Source organism: Microtus oregoni, unplaced genomic scaffold (genome assembly GCF_018167655.1).
Source record: "Microtus oregoni isolate MIOR12 unplaced genomic scaffold, Mior012 000022F_ref0000154, whole genome shotgun sequence".
Taxonomy (NCBI): domain Eukaryota; kingdom Metazoa; phylum Chordata; class Mammalia; order Rodentia; family Cricetidae; genus Microtus; species Microtus oregoni.
Window position 1 is genome coordinate 8,395,036 of NW_024543081.1, and position 18,472 is coordinate 8,413,507.

At 51.2% G+C, this 18,472-nt stretch overlaps 1 protein-coding gene across 2 annotated transcripts in view; it reads right to left on the bottom strand.

Moving 5' to 3' along the window:
• Fbln1 (fibulin 1) overlaps window positions 1–14,047 on the bottom strand; it is a 73,134-nt gene extending 59,087 nt beyond the window's left edge. Inside the window, exons 1-2 of one of the 2 annotated variants that reach the window (XM_041672243.1) lie at window positions 13,728–13,992; window positions 197–305 (exon numbers count right to left, since the gene is read on the bottom strand). In XM_041672243.1, coding sequence (XP_041528177.1) covers window positions 197–305; window positions 13,728–13,791 — 173 coding nt within the window. In that variant the 5' untranslated portion in view covers window positions 13,792–13,992. Of the gene's footprint in view, window positions 1–196; window positions 306–13,727 lie in introns of both variants that reach the window. The other variant, XM_041672244.1, reaches the window with a different exon arrangement.
• Window positions 14,048–18,472: the final 4,425 nt, after the last annotated feature.

Sequence of the window (18,472 nt, forward strand, 5' to 3'; positions counted from 1 at the left end):
AGGGTTAGCCGCAGCAGACCGGGCTGCACACCTGGATCATCTTACTTTGTAGGGAGAGCAACAGATGCTCCAGTGAGCACAGGGCAGCCCAGGACGGGCCAAGCTCTGTATGCAGGGCTCAGAGAACAGAGGAAGGAGCAGCAGAGGGAGGGAGGCAGGTCCCACCATCCACACCCTGGACATGTGACGCACGTACCTGCACTCCTTGGATTCTGAGGTGTACGGCGGCGAGCAGTCCCTGTGCTGGTTAGCCATTTGATTCCCGTCTGTGCAGCAATCCTCCAAGGAGACTTGCTCTGTGTGCACTGTGTAGGGAAGAGAACCAGCCAGTGGGTGACCTGCTTGGTACCCTCGACCCCAGCCACACCCCCAGGATGTCTGCCTCTGTACCCTCCACCCCAGCCATGTCACTAGGATGTCTGCCTCTGTACCCTCCACTCCAGCCATGTTGCTGGGAAATCTGCCTCCTGCAGCTCCAACTACAACATCAGGCCAAGTCTGGAAGGGCAGTAAGTACACACAGCATACTCTTAATCACTTTATAAGCCAATCCTGAGAATGCCAACTACGGAAGCATCCACACATACACACACTTATACACTCACTTGCAACACACATATAAAGACATATATGCAAACACACACATAAACATACACATATACACACACTCACAAACACACACGAGAGAGAGAGAGAGAGAGAGAGAGAGAGAGAGAGAGAGAGATATCACACTCACTATCAGCCTTCCAACACCCCTTCAGTTTAGCAGAGTTTCTCAGCCCAATAGCTGCAGTGCTTCAAGTTCAATATTTTTCTAAGGTGAGCCCTGGCGGTGGGCCCAGAAGGAGGATTACTCTTGAATGAGACTGGGGCTTCCTAAGCCTCAGAGAGGGAAGAGGAGGAACTTCCAGAAACATTCAGCCTAGTATGGTGAGGACACAGTTGAGCTGAACCATCCCACATGGCCAGGAAGAGGCCCTCACTTTGAGCCACAAATACGCCCTCCTACCGTGATAATGTGGGGCTTTTCCTGTTTCCTAAGGATGTCTGGAGAACACTGAACTGTGTTCTACAGCGAAAGATGTGTCCATCCCTTCCTTACAATTGCCAGATTCCCCTGAGCCCCAGAGGGTGTTCCTGGGTTGGGTAAGGAAGGGATGGTTTGTCCTACAGTGAGGTCTGCCAACCTGCAGTGAGCCAGTGACTCAGCCCACTCCCATTCTGCTGTCCTCGCTCCACAGACATCAAACCCTCCAGAGTCACAGGCCTTGCAGAACAAGAGTGTCAGAGTGAGGGCCACATTGTGATGCCAGTCCTAACATGCTCCAGTCATCCGCTCACCCATTCAACAAGGTAGAAGATGAAGACCCACATCAAGGCTGTTCCTGAACTGACAGACACCCCAGGTTGTACCCTGACTGACAGACACCCCAGGTTGTACCCTGACACCCGAGGTTGTCTTCTGATTGCAAAAGCATGCCACGGCATGTGAGTGCCCACATTCACACACATGAATGAATACACACACACACACACACACACACACACACTCAATCTACAAGCAAGGAAGCATTCACAGAAAGCAGGGCCCTAAGTGTTCCAAAGAGGCAGCTGTGGTTCACCCCCTAGATAAGTGTTGTGGTATGACCCCGTACCCTCTCCCATGCAGTCCCAACACTCACACACACCTGCACAATCTTGCCAGATGTGACTACACTCCTATCCTCAGCCTTTCTCCTCTAAGCTCTTCTCAGTACCCAACCCCTCCCTCACACTGCCAGTCACCTTCCTACTGCCCGCTGGCCCACTTAGCTAGTCTTAGGGTCCTGGGTTCCTATCTCGTGCCCAGGGCACATCTCGCTGTTTCTAACGTTCCACTGATCTAATACACTCTCCCAACCAGTCATCCTGACAGTGAGTCTGCCCCTTGTGCCCTTATCCTTCGCCAAAAACTGTGACACGGAAGCAAAGAGTTGAGATAATGAGCTAGGAGGCTGAGGCAGGAAGATTTCTGCAAATCTGGGTTCAAGGCTAGTCCAGGATATACAGCAACCTCCCCTCAAAGGGAAGAAAATGAGTGTAAGATTGGGACACAGTTTTGGAGCCAAACGGACTTGGGGTTTAGTACAGGAACTTTCTCTTGGTCACCCTGACCAGGCCACTTTACCCCTCTGACTTATGGCTCATTTGTGTTAAAACAGAGCTCATGAGACCTCTGCGGTCTCTGAGAAGGCAGAGCGAGTTGATGATGTTCTGAACAGTGGTATGTCAACTTGTTAGATGATTATTAGAAGGATGCCTGCTGTCTACGCGAGAGGGGAGCCTCTGCTGGTGGTGGGTGTAGAATTCCCTTAGCGCTACCGCATTCTGAATGGGTGGGTGGGAACCATGAGTCCTGTGATGTGTTTTGAAATGCTGCCTGTTAGGGGATCTTGGACACTCTGAACCTTGTGCTCAGCAAGACAATCAGGCGTTAAAACTTCAGGCAGTCTGGAAACTTGGAAGGTCCCTGGAATGTGGCTCACCTGTTCTCAAGTTAAATGTCCCAGACCTGACACCGGCAGAGCAGGACTGTCTGAAGGCTCAGGGGAAGAGGGCTCTCCTGAAGCTGCATGGGCTTGAGGTGTCCTGTAAGCCAGAGAGCTGTGCCCGCATACCCCTCAGAGACCAGGAAGAGTCAGGCAGGGACCAAGGCCAGGCTAGATGGTAGCCAGAGCGGGAGAGAGGAGTATCTGCTGCAAGAAACAAGCCTGGGTCCATGGCCTTTGCAAACAATGTTCCACTTAGTTCCCACATCTTGCCCCTCAAGCTCTGAGCGTCACGCTGCCATCTCAAGTCCAGCACATGAGAAGCTGCAACCACTTCCTGCCCTGTTTGCCCCACCCACCCACTCAGGGATATGTAACTTCTAACTTTTCTCTCTCTCAGGAAGGTGTACCCAAACCCAGCAGAACACCTGGGTAGAACATGAGGATTTAATCTCATTCTAAGCCACAATTACTTGCTCTGGCTACGGCCTGGGGAGGAATGCAGCCAGGCTAGGGACAGTAGCGTTTACTAAGAACACACAGCAGATCACTACCCAAGAAGCACTCTATAAACCCAGCCCCATAGTTAAATGAATAGTGAGGCCACGGGATTGCCAAGCATGACCTATGTTACCCAGAGTTGCACTGTCTGGCCCGAGCTCACGGGCTCCTTGATCGAGGTGGAGCTGTCTGTCTAAGGATGTACCAGGCCAGCAGGAAAGGAGCCCACGAGGACCCATGCTAGTCTAGAAGGGTTTGCAGAAGCTCAGGGAGCTAAATGAGAGCAGTGGAGGAGACCGGCATGGGCACACCTGGGTCTGAGCTACTGCCCTGACTTCCCCTCCTGGGCACACCTCTGCAGCAGCTGAGCCTCCAGGTCCTTTTGCACCAGCACCCCTCCAGTTCCTCATCTGGGTCTGGTGCCATCACCCTGCAGCTGTGGAAAGTCCATCTGGGTGGGTTCTTCCTACTTCTGCCCCCCATCTCATAGTCACTAGTCTCTCTCAGATAACCTCAGTGCTCTGCCACCAAATGGTCACAGCAAGGAAGGTCTTCAAACAGAGCTAGGAACTGAAGCTGAACTGGGTTAAGTCACCATGAACAAAAACAATGCTAACGTATCCCCAACCCAGCTGGAGCTACACTTCACTGACCCAAAGCAGCATGGGGCCAGCTCTGCCCAGGTTCCAGCAGACACCAAGACCCTACCTGCACCTGCCCCCTGGCCCATACTCCCCCCACCCTCCCCACACCAAACTGGACCATCTTCATGGGCAGAGATGCATCTTCCTCCCCTTGCTGTGCCCACAGCATCTGTATTGGTCATCACACCCACAGAGGCTCATGAAGCATTAACTGCCAAAGAACAAGGAACTGAAAGGCATGACCAACCTTCAAATACAGAGTGGCTGTTTGGGCAGGATGCCCTGCCTTTCTAAAGGAACTTCATCCTGGTTCCTCTCAGGGTGGAGGGAGAGACCAGACAGAGGGAAGGTTCCTAGGCTGGGGCTGGCCACAGCCAAAGTAAGACTGGCTAGAAGTTCAGCAAGTGCCAGAGAGCATGGAATCGCCACCTCTGAGCCTTGGAGATGGGTCTGACTTTCCTGGGGGGTTCAGCACCAGCCATTCCCTATCCATTAAAGGAACTCTGAGAGGTAAGGAAGAGGAGAGGTTGGTGAAATGAGACATCCTGGGGAATATCCTGGTGTCACAGCTCAAGATGCCAGCCAGCAAAGGCATCCTCTGTAGCAGGCTGGTCTTCAAATAAGATGTGTGTGTCCCGTGCAAGATAGGTTCTGTAGAGCAGAGCCAGGCTGGCTGAAGCACATGGACACAGACACACACACACGCATGCACACACACACACACACACACACACACCCTCCCCTCACATGAACATGGGGACACACACACTTTTCTTCCCTCACAAGGACACGGGGACACACACACACCCAAGCACGAATACACGCATGCACACACACACACAAACACACCCTCCCCTCACATGAACATGGGGACACACACACTCTTCTTCCCTCACAAGGACACGGGGACACACACACACACACGCACGCATACACGCATGCACACACACACACTCACACCCCTCCAACATACGTCCAACATTCTCTCATCCTAGTTAGATTACTGCATTTACATTCATTCCTTTTTAGATAAACTAGCTATATCCTCCTTACGAAAATCAAATAAAATCAGGGAGTTAGGTTTGGTGCTCAAGCAAGGGCACACAGGAAGTTCCCTGAAAGAGAAATTCATAGACAAGGCCAGCAGACGATTCGGTGTAAAGGTGACTGCGGCCAAACCTGAAGACCCGAGTTCGATCCCCGAGACTCTCATGGTAGAAGGAAAGAGCAGACTCTTGCAAGATGTTCTCGGACCTTTTCACATGCGCCATTGCACAGGTCACCCATACACATACACGCTTTTTTAAATGTTAAAAAAAAAAACCCTTATAGACGGTAAGTAGGTGTTTGCCAGGGGCTGGGAGTGGGGGCAGACGGAGTAAAATTATGATTTAACAGGTATGGGATTTCTGTCTGGGAAGATGAGAACATTCTAGAGATAAACGTTAGTGACATGTGCACAGCAATGACAATTCTCTTTGGGGATCTGTGGAGTTAAGATCCCCAAATCAGGAGTTAACACCTGATAGTTAAGAGGGTGAATATTTAATGTGATACACATTTTACCACAATGAAAACATTCATTTAAAAACAAATTAATGTTTAGGGGCTGGAAAGTGGCTCAGCAGTTAAGAGCCCTTACTGCTTTCACAGAGTCAGACCCAGCACCTACATGGCAGCTCACAATGGTCTGTAACTCCAACCCAAAGGGTTCTGATGTCCTCTCTGGCCTGCTTGGGCTCTACATGCGTGTGATGCACATACACACTCGGGCAAAACACTCATACACATAAATATTAACAAATCAATCCTTAAAAGAATAATTGTTTTCACCAGGCATGGTGGTGGCACACACCCTTAATCCCAGTATTCAGGAAGCAGAGGCAGGTAGATCTCTATGGGTTCCAGGCCAGCCAGGGGTACATTGTGAGAATGTCTCAAAACAAACAAACAAATAGGTTTAGGTAGGCATAGTGGTACATTCCTATAAACCCCAGCTACTGCTTGGGAAGCTGAGGAAGCTAGATCCAACTACATTGGGCAAGAGCATCTAGTTCCTGGTCAATCTGAATGAACTGGATTGGTTCAAAGACCCCTAATTGATGACCATGTAAAATCCACTTGCTTTCCCATCACACATTGCTGTTGTCAATTCCTGCAAGACAGCCTGGTGACTCGATTTCCCAAGCCAACTTTTTCTTTCTACCCACAGGGTGGTTCAGATGGGGGGCTTCACTGCACCCTGGCTTCCAGCAGGGCAGTGAGGAGAGGCCTGACCACCACACCTGCTCAGCTGTGGGAGATCAAGTTACTATGTCATTATCTGAACACTAGCATCCTGTGCCTCACTGTCCCAGCACAAAATCTAGGGACTCCCCAAGGCCCACAGAGGTACCGACCCTTCCTCCACCATGAGGCTCACTCACATCACACCCAGAGCAACTTCTCAGTGTTTACCAGCGAGTCAGAGAGCAAGACATCCCACCCAAGTCCACACTTCCCAGGTACCCAGAGCACACCACAGCATCTGGCCCACAGCTGGCCAGACACAGGCCCACTGACAACACCTTCAGAGAGGCGAAGGGACCTGAACCTGCACGCAAACCTCTAGCACCACCGAGTAGCATTTCTGCTGCCTCAGAAGAGTGACTTGGAGCCTATAAGAATTTCGGCATTTGGGGAGGGAGATAGAAGGCACAGCTCCCACTGATGCCTGCAGGATTCCGGGACCTCAGCTCAGGCCGGAACTTCAAGACTAGCCAGAATTGGGGGTTAATCAGTATTTTTAAAAACAAGCCTTGTATGAGGATTAAGAGAAAGAGAGCTGTTTACATATAAAGATAAGACACACCTAAGCACATGGGGATGGGCGTCTCAAAGGAGAGTCTCAGAATGGAAAACAGAGCCAAGCGAGGGTGTGGGCTCCCTGAGGGACGTGAGCTAGCTGATTTCTAAGAGTCACACATATCATCTTTGTGGCTTTTGAAGCTACTTTCTTCAAAGGCTTGCTAGGAATCCTAAATGATTACCCGAGGGGCCTGACAGGATCACAACTGTTATATGAGATAACTGTTATATAAGAGTCTAGCCCACTGGGGTGTGGGAAAACAGACAGGACAGCTACACTGTAAACCACCTTATGTTGCTTGAGATTCCCAGGCCCAGCCTGGGGGAAGGAATGAGACCCTACCCAACTCCATGTTGCCCAGGCCTTAAGCCTGGCTCATCTTACTTGAAGATATAAGTATCTGCAATGAAAGGAGTGTCAACTGCATCTTCTCAGCTGACAGGAGGCTTCAGCCAGACTCCAGGGCGAGGGTCTCCTCTCCTTCCTACGTCCCCGCAAGATCTAGCTGCTACTCTGCTTCCAGACCATCACTGCTGCTTCTGTGAGGCAGCCTCCAGCAGCAGCTCCGAAGTCTATCCATCAGTTCGCCCACACTCCCTGGGCTTCAATGTCCCTTCACCGAGCAGGGCCCTCCAGCCATTCCTGCCTTCTCTCATGACACGCTTGTCTGTCTTTTCTGAGGAGAAACACCACCCATTGACTAGTTTTAACCTCTATCTCTGCCATCTGTGTGACAAGCCCATATGTAGCTAACAGTTTAAACCAAGAATAGACCCTCTTGCTAAATACGGCTGACCTTCAGCCAAACGGTCCAAAGGCAAGCAACACGGCGACTTGCAGGTGTCATCCATCCTCCATGCTGGAGAGATGGCTCAGCAGTTATGAGCACTGGCTGTTCTTGCAGAGGACCGGGGTTTGAAGCCCAGCACCCAGATGACTAAGAACAATCCGTAACCATCCAGGAGATGGGGACCAGCTTGGGCAACACAGCGAGATGCCATCTAAACGTAAGGTAACAGTACACAGCCTCAGACAAGCTGCCATAGCTCCCTAGCCTCTGGAGCCTCAGTTCCTCAACCTATCGTGCATGCATGGGCAGGTGACGGAGGTAATCCTGGGGAAAGGACCACAGGATTAAAACAGAATCCTCAAAACCAAACAAACAGGACAGCTGTTCTCATAGGAACTGCGTATTCCTCACTACTTGATCCAAATCCTTGTAGAAAATGGCGCTGACCCACAAAACTGCTGTGGCAAGTGGGCACAAGGGTTTGGCTCCTAGGCATCAGGCTTTCTTCCAGGAGTTAACACTCCCAAGGGGCTGGGAGATGGTTTAGTCAGTGAAGGGCTTTTCATGCAAGGATGTGGACCTGAACTGGAGCCCCAGAACTCACACAAAAGGCTGAACACATGCCATGCATTTGTAATCCTGGTATTGGGGAGTAAGTGTCTTAGTGAGGGTTTCTGTTGCTGTGACAAAACACCTTCAATCTCAGCACTCGGGAGGGAGGCAGTGGCAGGTGGACCTCTGAGTTCAAGGCCAGCCTGGTCTACAGAGTAAGTTACAGGACAGCCAGGACCATACAGAAAAACCCTGTTCTAAAAAAAAACAAACCAATAATAATAATAATAATAATAATAATAAGAAGAAGAAGAAGAAGAAGAAGAAGAAGAAGGCCGGAGAGAGCACTGGCTGCACTTCCAGAGGACTGGTGTTCAATTCCCAGCACCCACATGGCAGCTCGCACCTATCTGTAACTCCAGTTTCATCAATTTTGAACCAACTACATACACGCAAGACACCAATGAACGTAAAATTAAAATAAATTAAAAAAGAAACCCAAACGAGCAGACTATGCATGCCCCGGAAATGTCACAGACAGCACAAGGGTCTAAGGTAGAGGAGCAGCCAAGAGGCAGCAGAAGGGAGGGGGCATGAGCAGTGCACAGCTGGGAAGCTGAATTATCCTCCCCCTGAAGCTCCCTGGAGCAGGTCCAGCCCAGGCAGCCACCTTGTGTGCCAAGGCTAGCACGCACTCCGCCATCCTTGCCTCTGGCCCCTCCACAGTATCCTAGCCAGCCCCGGGGGTCCCTTGAGCTTCCAGGACCTATTCCCCCCTTGGTTTCCTTCACCTCTCTGGCCACCTGTCATGTGTCCTCACACCTGGCCTTTAGAAGTTGCAGCCGGGTGGTCCTGGGCCAATGCACTCCTGCCAATAGCTCTCCCTTCAGGGACTCCTAACCACCCTTGACTCGCTCGAACATGCAGGCTCAGAGCAGCTCTGTTTCCTGCCTTGTAGAGTCTCTTTGTTCTCTTAAGTTCCCAGCACTTAGCACAAGTGATAATACTTGAACTTAACACCTGGAGGGCGGGGGGGGGGGGGGGGGGGGGGGGAATGACAGGCTGTGTTTCACTCTGTACTTTGTCCCAATGCAACTTTGCAACAGCCCCTACTTAACGTCTGTGAGTAAAGAAAAATAATCTCCCGAGACCCTAGCAACTCTACATGGACTCTGAAGGGATTCAGGAAGAAAAGGAGAAGTTGACTGGATCTACCTCAACCTAGCTCAACTTCTAAAGTTCCACTATATAAATCCACCATAAAATCCCAGAGGAAGTCCCACCCCCTCACTGAAGCTGGAATTCAGGAAATGGAGAATTAACAGGAGAAAGGGGAGACCACTGAGCATCCTTGTCAGGACTGAAATGGTAGGCCGGATAGGCCGGGCTAGCTGGGATCCCTAGTCTCTGGGCACCTCTACGTCCCCTGTACGACAGGAACGATGTCAGTCTCCTCCGTGAGGAGGTATTTGATGTGCACCAAGGCCCTACAAGTGAAGTGGGGCCCAGGGCTAGTGTGAAGAATCCCACTGTCCACGGAGAATAGTGTTGCACGGCCACTGTCAGTCAGACTCTAGGCAGTACTGACTCCTAGTAATGGAATTCTCCCAAGAGAATTTTAAGCCAAAAAGGAAAAGGCAAGGCATGTGGCCAAACTCAGTCTATCTTAATTCCAGTAGGTGACAAGACAAGGAAAAAGAGGCCCAGGAACAATACAGGGCCACCCGCCTCATAGAACTGTCAAGATTAAGTCACCTAACGGCCACGGGAACCATAGTAGCTACAGTGAAAGAGGCTGGCTCAGAAATACAGGCTTGGATCACCTACCCTCTGGGGCCACTCTCGGAACGGAGACAAGCTGCCTCCTGCTTCCTGCTGGGGTTGGAGCCCCTGTATCTAAGTCCTGGACACATACAGACCACTGGAGTATGCCAAGCACCTGCTCCATCCCTGACCCAGCCTTGGAAGGAAGTGAGGCTTGGCCAGCCTATGAAACAGCCCTGCTTGCCCTGAGTGGGGCAGATGCCTTACCCGCACACTGGGAAAGATTCCTCTCCTCCCACCCTATTTTGTTACATGGCCACAGCTGAGATCATTTCAAAGAAACTGGACGCACACCAGGTACGTCAAAGCAGCTATTAATCAAATTGTTATGATCTGACACAAAAGTCAAACATGTTGTGGGATAAAATGTACTGGGGGGCAGGTACAGCCAGAAAGATGACTTAGAGGTTCAAAGCACTGGCTGCTCTTGCCCAGGATCTTAGGTCCCAGCCCCATATGGCAGTTCATAATCGTTCAAATGTAACACCAGTTCCAGAGGATTTGATGCCCTCGTCTGGACTCCTCAGTGCAAGCACTGCACGCACATGGTGTACATGCATGCAGGCAAAACACTCATACACATAAAATGTAAAAATAAATAAACCTAAAAGAATAAGTGCATTGGTAGCCTCTCATGTGCCCTTTGAGAACTATTTCCCCAAAGTGTTATCAGCAGAGCTGCCTATCCACAGTGTCCTTTGCTTAGGTTGCTGTGCCTTCAAGGAGTTACAAGCAGGGGGCTTCCCCAGGCACAAGGGTAGGGCAGAGCCTTTGTAAGTTCCAGGGTATCTCATTGTGGTGAAATGAATGAGAAGGGCCCCCACAGGCTCATATATTTGAATACTTGGCCCTCAGTTGGTGGACTGGTTTGGGGAGGATTAGGGGTGTGACCTTGTTGGAGGCGTGTCACTAGGGGTGAGCTTTGAAGTTTTCAAAGCCCACATCATTCTCATCATTCCCACTTAGCCTTCTCTCTCTTTCTCTCTCTCTCTCTCTCTCTCTCTCTCTCTCTCTCTCTCTCACACACACACACACACACACACACAAACACACACACGTTTGTGGATTAGATGCAAGTTCTCACTGGTGCTAGGCATGCTCCCCACCATGACTACCAACTCTAACCCTCCAGAACCATGATCCCCAAATTAAATGCTTTCTTTTATAATTTTCCCTGATTATGGAGTTTAGTTTGTCACGGCACTTGAAAAGTAACTAAGATACTCATGGTTTCTTTTTCCAGCAGGACTTTGCTCAGACCCTTCCTTCTGCCTGGAAATATACACTTTCCTCCCAGCCCAACCCACACCTTCCCGTGAATGGTGAGGCGGATTCTCTTCCACAGTTGCACGATGCCTCCTCCAGAAAGTCTCCCCTGACTCTGCCTGTAGGGCTTGGCTCATCTATCTGGATCTCCTGGAAGCTCTGAACCACATGAAGGGAAAGGGCTGAGTTTGTCTCATCCCCTGCCACATCTGGGAAACCTCAGTGTCTGGCGCTGAGCTGTCCCTAGGCAGCTATTTAGCGAATGCCTCTGCGGACCTTCACCACCAGGGATAGCTGTGAGGGCTGTAGTCTGGGGCTTTATTGGGCCTCCTTCAAGAAGGGTTTGAAGTTCAATATCAGCAGAACTTTTGAATCTTGAACATGAAAGACACAACGGCAATTCTGATGCTACTTAGTCCCGGGTTCTCTTCCTTAACCCCTCCGGCAACCTCACAAGCAGGAGTTTGTTATCTCGGTTCACAAACAGGGAACCACCCAGCCATCCTGCTGGATTCTTCTGTAGATAGGAAAACTGGTTTCCAAAGCAATAGGTACCCAAGTATCCCGATGAGTGTGCTAAGTAGCTGGGTTCCTGAGTCCTCCTGCCCTCCACAGCACAATGAGGGGGTGGGGGTGAGCATGCAACTCAGAGTTAAGAAGCCTAAGGCAGTGTTGGAGGTCTTGATGCTGCTCCAGGGTCCCCCATCCCCCAGTCTCATCTTCCTTCTTCCGGCCTCCAGTCTCCACCTCCTGACTGGGAAACTTCCAGGAGCTCAGCTCACGGCCACATGTTTCTGCCAAGTGCTCTCTGCCTTTGTTCTCCCTCCCAACAGGACTTTCTTTTAATCAGTCGGAAACTGCAGGCTGGAGCCAGAGGCCAAGAAAGCCTTGGAGAAAACACAAGGGTTTTCTCCCAACACCTCCCCCTCCCCACACCCTCAGCTGGCCCAGAGCAGCCAAGCCCAACAGGACAGATCAGTCACAGGACAGCCATGCAGCAAAGACGAGGGACCGCTGCATATAGGTGACCACATAGCCCATTGGTGGCAAAATGAATGGCAGCGGATTAGCAACAGGGTACACTGTCTGTCTGTCTGTGTGTCTGTCTGTCTTCTCCAAGGTCTTTATTAGATAGCAGCTTTCTTGCCAACCCCACAGCTCTCTGGGGCCTGACCTTACAGGGCTACAGGAAGCTGCAGGAAGAAGCCAAGCAGTTCTAACCCTTTCCCAAGACCACACCAAACCGACCTGACCAAACTCAAGGCAGTGCCCCCAACAAGAAACAAAATGGGTCTGGAGATGTTCTGTTCTGGCTGGCTTCAGGTCGAAGCTTTTCTATGAAGGATGAATGATGCTCGCAGCACTGAGAGACTCCAGGTTAGCAAGCGCAGATGCTCACACACCACCGTGAGCACCCACTGGCAGGTAAAAACACTCCCCCAACAGTAGGCAGGAAAGAACTGCCACGGAGGCCTTGGGCCCCACATCTCTCCACCTGTTTCCTTATCTGTGCAGTATGTGGGTATCAGAGGTCCCTCCCACTTCCAACAATGTGTCCCCCCCCCCCACCCCTGTAAATCAAAATCCTCTCTGGTTTTCACTCTCCCTGGCATTGACTCAAATGCCTTCTCTGGCCCACACCCACCTCACCATCTCTGGTCCAAGCACACAGCCTCCTCCAAGAAGCCCCCCCATAAGCTCTGAGGGGCTGCAAAGCTCTTGGCATGAAGAGTGGGCTAAGAGCCTACCTACCCTGTCTCCTACCCTGAGAAGGGACCCAAGATGTGCCAAGGCTGCAGCCAGTGCCCAGAACTCCAGGATGCAGAACCAGTCAACCCCTTCTCCCTTGCCTGTGCCTCTCCCTGAAACTGCAGCCAGCAGTTATCTACAACCCCTGACCTCTTGACCAGGAGCGTAGCTATCAGAGAATTCAAAAGAAGCTAAACTAACCAGCAGATAAAGAATTAGAGATTGCAAAGGTGGTTTGGAGCTGGGCCCCTGCAGAAACAAAGACTCAGGAGAGCCAGGCTTGCCTGGTGGCCCCGCAGTCACAGAGGTTAAAGGTACAGATCAGAAGCCGCACAGCTTTTCCGATGTAAAGGTGAAGTGCCTGCCCCCAGGGCCTGGAGGATTACTGACTGAGAAAAGCACAGCCAGGCGGACTCTAGGCCACTCTAAGGTTCTGGATTGGGGGAAGCGGTTCTGGGCCACCAAACTGCTAGAGGGCACTCCTGTGGCCCAGCCGGGAGGAGGTGGTCAAAACCTTCCGCTTGGTCCTCTATTTTCTCTTTTCTTTCCTCCCCCATCCCTGAACTTTCTGCTCCTGCCTTCCTGTATGTTTGCTCAGGAGCAGGATGGGGGCAACATCCCCCATCCGAGGGTAGGGGCTGGAGGCGGTGGGAGAGACGCACAAAAGCTGCTTCCAGGGCAGAGTGCTTCCCACCCCCATGGCCCTGCGGGCGGTCTTCTAGCTGTCTCCACAAGCAGAGAATGTGGCTGCGAGAGCCGGCTGATGGATCTGTTTGAAAGATGAAGGAATTGAAAACAAGTCCCCCTTGTTTTAGAGGAGAGAATTAGGGCCAAGCCGGAAATGCGGTTGGGGAGAGGAGGTTGCGGGCCTGGATTCCACGCAGCTCTGGGGGCCATGCGGTGACTGCTGGGCGCAGCGAGGCGCAGAGCACGCGCTTCGGAGAAACGACAGCTGCAAACATCCAGGGAGCGCGGGGCCCGGATGGGGACCTGGAGGGGGGGAGCTGGGCCCGGGGCGCCCCTACCTCGGGCCGCCAGCAGCGAGAAGCTGCTGAGCAGCAGCAGCGGCAGCGGGACGGGGCGCTCCATGGGGTCGGCGAGTTCAGGCGGCGGACAAAAGGCGCGGAGGGCAGCGGCTGCACGCTCTGGCCGGGCCTGAGCAGTCAACGCGAGGCTCCTGCGCGCCGCGTTCAATTATCCCGCCCGAAGGAGGCGCGGCGGGGGCGGGGCCCGCGGGGACCCTCCCTCCGGCACTGCGCGACGGGGGGCGCACCGCCACCCAGGCTCTCCTGCAAGGACGCACGCGGGGTGCCTCGCTGTGAGACGTGCCCCGCCACCCACCTAGGCGCGGCGCCCCATGCTTGATCCACATCCCATCTGCCCCTCAAAGGAGGCTTGCCGAGCACACAGACCCTGCGGGGCTCAGCATTAAGTATCCCAAGCCCCTCAGGAATTCCCCTTTGCCAGCTCCCGCACCCTTCAAGGGCTCCTTTCTAACCGCGCGAAACCCGGGCAATCGGCAAGTATGGGGTTGGCACCAGCGGCTAGGATCGGCCCGGCATGCCAGGACTGTCAATCAGGTCAAACAGACTCCCAAAACCAGGGGTCCCCACAGCCGGGAAAGTCTCCTGGAAAAGTTTGACCTGACAGGTCAGGAGGGCAAGCAACCATAGGCCCGACCAGCAGAAGCCAGTTTGTGTAGAATGCATGGCGGCCATCAGTCAGTTTAGAGGACTCACAGATAGATTATCAGTCAGTTTAGAGGACTCACAGATAGATTTATTTAAAAATAAAATAAAAAAAAAAAGAATCTGTGAAGATGGCTCAGTGGGTAAGGGCATTTGCTGTGAAGACATAAGGACCTGAGTTCAAATTTCCAGCACTCACTTAAAATAAATAAAAACAATGCCAAAAAATTATACTTTTAACCTGGTGTGGGGCACTCAAGAGGCAGAGGCAGGTAAATCTCTGAGCCTGGCCTACAATCAAGTTCCAAGACAACCAAGGCTATATAGACAAACCCTATCTCAGAAAAACCAGTAAACAAATAGCTTAAAAACAAACCCAGTGCAGGTAAATTCGGAAGCCCTTAGGACACCATTTAGCTGATTGTGTGGGACCGGTGATTCAACCCTGGGATTAGGCTTTGCTGGAATAAACGTGCCTGTCTGCACACAGAGACGTGAGCTAGATAGTGTTGGTAGTGTCCTGTGAGAGCCACCCAACATCAGCCACAGTGAATAAGTATGTGGAGTTGGTCACACTCTAGGACATTCAACTCTGATGGTGCAGAGTGGAACCAGCCACAGAAGAACTTTTGCTATGTAGTTCTGGGGGGGGGGGGAGACAGAGTAGGTCAGAAGGAAGGACACTGGTGCTCCTGGGGTGGGCAATGTCTGGAGGCAGCAGCTTAGGACTGGTTTAATTAACATAGGCAATGCATGTAAACTTACCAGGCCGTTCAATTATGAAATATGTCCTTCTGTTTGATTTTGGAAGGGGGGTGCCATGCTATGTTGCCCAGGCTAGCCTTGGCTTCCTGGGTTCCAGTGACCTCCATCCTCAGCCTCCTAAGTAGCTTACGTCTATCTATATGTGTGCACCACTGTGTCCAGCTATCTCTGCATGAGACCTCATCTCAAAAGATGTCTAATGCTGGAGGTTTGCAGAGAGACCAGGAAAGGGCCCGATGATTGACCCTTGGTTCAGGAGGCCTCCCAGAAATGAGGCAGGCTCAAGTATGGCTCAGTTGGTAGAATGCTTGCCTAACATACACAAAGCCCTGGGTTTGATCCCCAAAAGTGAACATAAAACAGATATCCTGGTACACACCTGTAATCCCAGCAGTTAGGGGAAGATCAGAAGTTCAAGGTCACCCCACCCCCCCAGCTACATAGTGAGGTCAAGGATAGTGTTGGATGTGTGAGATCACCTCATAACAAGAAAGAAACGGAGAGAGGGAGGAAAGGAACAGCCTCTGCGAAGGCTCAGAAGCTTTGGCGTGGGAGAAGATGGTGGAGTGGTTTTCTTCATGTGGTTTAGGAGACCTGAGCTTGTGCAGGTCCCTAGAAGGAGGGGCCCTGAGCTGTGAGCAGGTTGGAGACTCCTTAGTACTGTGTTATTAATTTGGTTATTGTTGCAGAGTTTGGAGGACAAGAGAAGGTGGCTGAGGGGAGGCAGGAGACCTGGGTCTGTGCTCAGCCCTCACCAGGCTCTGCCATTCGCTCTCATCCTCATCTTGTCTCATTTTTTAGGGTGTTTGCCCCAAGCCCATCCACACAGCTTTTCCAGATCGTCCTGTCACATGCCTAGTGTCTGGGAAAGCCAGTCAGCTGATGTCAGGGAAACAGGTGCCAGTCTGAAACCCCAAGATGAGCTAGAGGTGGTAACCAAGAATGATGGGAATGCATGGCTCTGTGTTAGAGCACCCAAGTCCAGTGCAGGATAGACCACTTCCGGGCTCTGGGAGCCTCTGTGAATCACTCATCCACTTGGTGCATTGTGTCCTCTGTTGTGGAATATTCCTTTACACTGTAAGAAGGGTTTAATATAAAACTAAACAGCCAATAGCCAAGCAGGGTTTGGGAGGACAGAGAGGATGCTGGGAAGAAGAAGGCGGAGATGCCAGGAGATGCAGAGCAAGCAGGATGGGCAATATGGAGATGAGGTAATAAAGCCATTAGGCAGAACGTAAAGGTTAATTTAAGTTATAAGAGCTAGTTAGAAATAAGCCTAAGCTATCGGCCAAGCTTTCATAATTAATAATAAGTCTCCATGCCAAATCTGAGGAACCTATGGTCCCAGTGAAAAATCTGCCTGCAGTCCTCATCTGTTAAATGAGGTGATAGGGCTTGAATCAGTTGAGAGGGTAAAGAATACAAAACCCTATGACAGGGTCCCCGCCTAGAACTCTGTGGTTCACTTACTGTCAGTCATGGACAGTGGCAGCAGCAAAGGCCCCCACTGCACGGCAGCACAGTGTCAATCCCCACCTCCTCCCCACTGTCCAACTCTCCTGCTCCAGCCTGGCCCCAGACTCAGTATCTCTGTTCACAAAATGATCTGAATCAGACTAGTTTCAGGAAAACCGCAATCCCCAAATCCTGTGTGACTTCGGGTTCCTTATTCCATTCTAGGTAGACCCCAGTTCTCAGATGTCCTAGGAAAGCCTGAAGGCCTGAGCTTTATACAGATGTTGACGGGGGCTGTCTATCCAAAGACCAGTCATTCCCACACAGTCTCCACAAAATGCAAAGCATCAGTTGCCCTGTATCCACAGCGAGCGCACACACGTGATCCCACCACTTTGGAGGCAAAGGCAGAAAGATGTGAATAGGAGGACAGCCTGGAAGACATAGTGAGGCTCTACCTCAAACAAAAGAAAGTTGGGATGGCAGGAGGAGGACAAGAGAAAAAGAGAAGGAAGAAATGGAGTACGAAGAGGAGAAGAAAAAGAAGAGAAGTGACATAGGACGAGCAAGGGGAAGTAGAATAGGAAGAGGAAGAAGAGAAGGAGGAGGAAGCTGTCAGATCAGCATGGAGTCACTCCTGTCAGACCCCAATAACAAGAATCAACAGGAGGGCATGAATGAGGGAGGGGCTCACACATGACTGCCCAGTAACAGGAGCCATCCATCCCAGGAGGTGCTGCCAAAACCTCAGCCTGGCACAAAGGCCACCCTAGCCTTGCCTAGAAAAACTTCTGCGAGGATGTCTATAACAATACCCTGTGCAGTGCCGCCCTGACACCACCCTTGGGACTGATATCTGTGGCCAAAGATCACTATTGCAGAGTACTTTATATAATCTCCCTCACTTCCTGTTAAAAATGTACCCTTGTCTCCAAATCCTTGATAGTTCACCCCGGCAGTCCCGGCCCCATCACACTGCCACCCCTCAGTATACGCTGTCACTGGAAAGTGCACTCTGTCATTTAAATTAGCATTTCAAGTTCCATGTTCTCTGATTATATGCAGGCATGCAGTCAGTCAGGCCTCGACCTCGGCCCACTGGAGTGTGGGAGACTCAGGGAGCAGCTTTGTCCTACAGCTGACGACTCTCTCATCTCAGACTGGAGACTGGCGTCCCTGGGATGGGACTCAATGTCCTCTCACGCCTGGTTCCAGTTACTCTTGGCATCTGGGTGTGTCTGTTTCCTACCAAACAGCAGTGCAGAAATGTGTTCCCGTCTGGGGGAGGCTCTTGGTTGTACACCTAGTGAACACACTCTGTGAGCGCCGTGGGTACAGCTAATGGCTGCTCTCCTGTCGTGGGAAGTTCAGATTCTGCCTGGTTAGAACTCTGGCAGGGTGAGATCTGTGCTCTAGGCTGGGCCATCTCTGTAGTTCCTGGCATGAGTGCCCTGGAAAGCCAGAGAGGGAGGAATTCACATTCAGTCAAAAGGACCCAGAAGTGGAGTCTCTGCCTCCCAGTCAGTGTGAGCTAGCGTTTTATCATGCAGGGTATTTTCACCAGCAAAAACAAACAAACAAACAAAAGCCTAATTTCCGTGTTCAGAAAGAACCAATCATTTCTCATGGGCTATGGGCCATTTGTATCCCTCTGTGGGACTTACTTCCTTTTATTCAGTTGTTACAATGGAAGAGTTAGTTGTAACAGCAAAAAAATCTAGAAAAATGCAATGTCCATCAATAGCCTTTGTGGTATGCATAGTTAGATTGGACTAGCAATTATGCCAGAAACCTAGTGAGATATAATTATTGTATCTCAACTTGGCCCTGAATTTCTTGGCAACTGAAAGTAAAAAAGA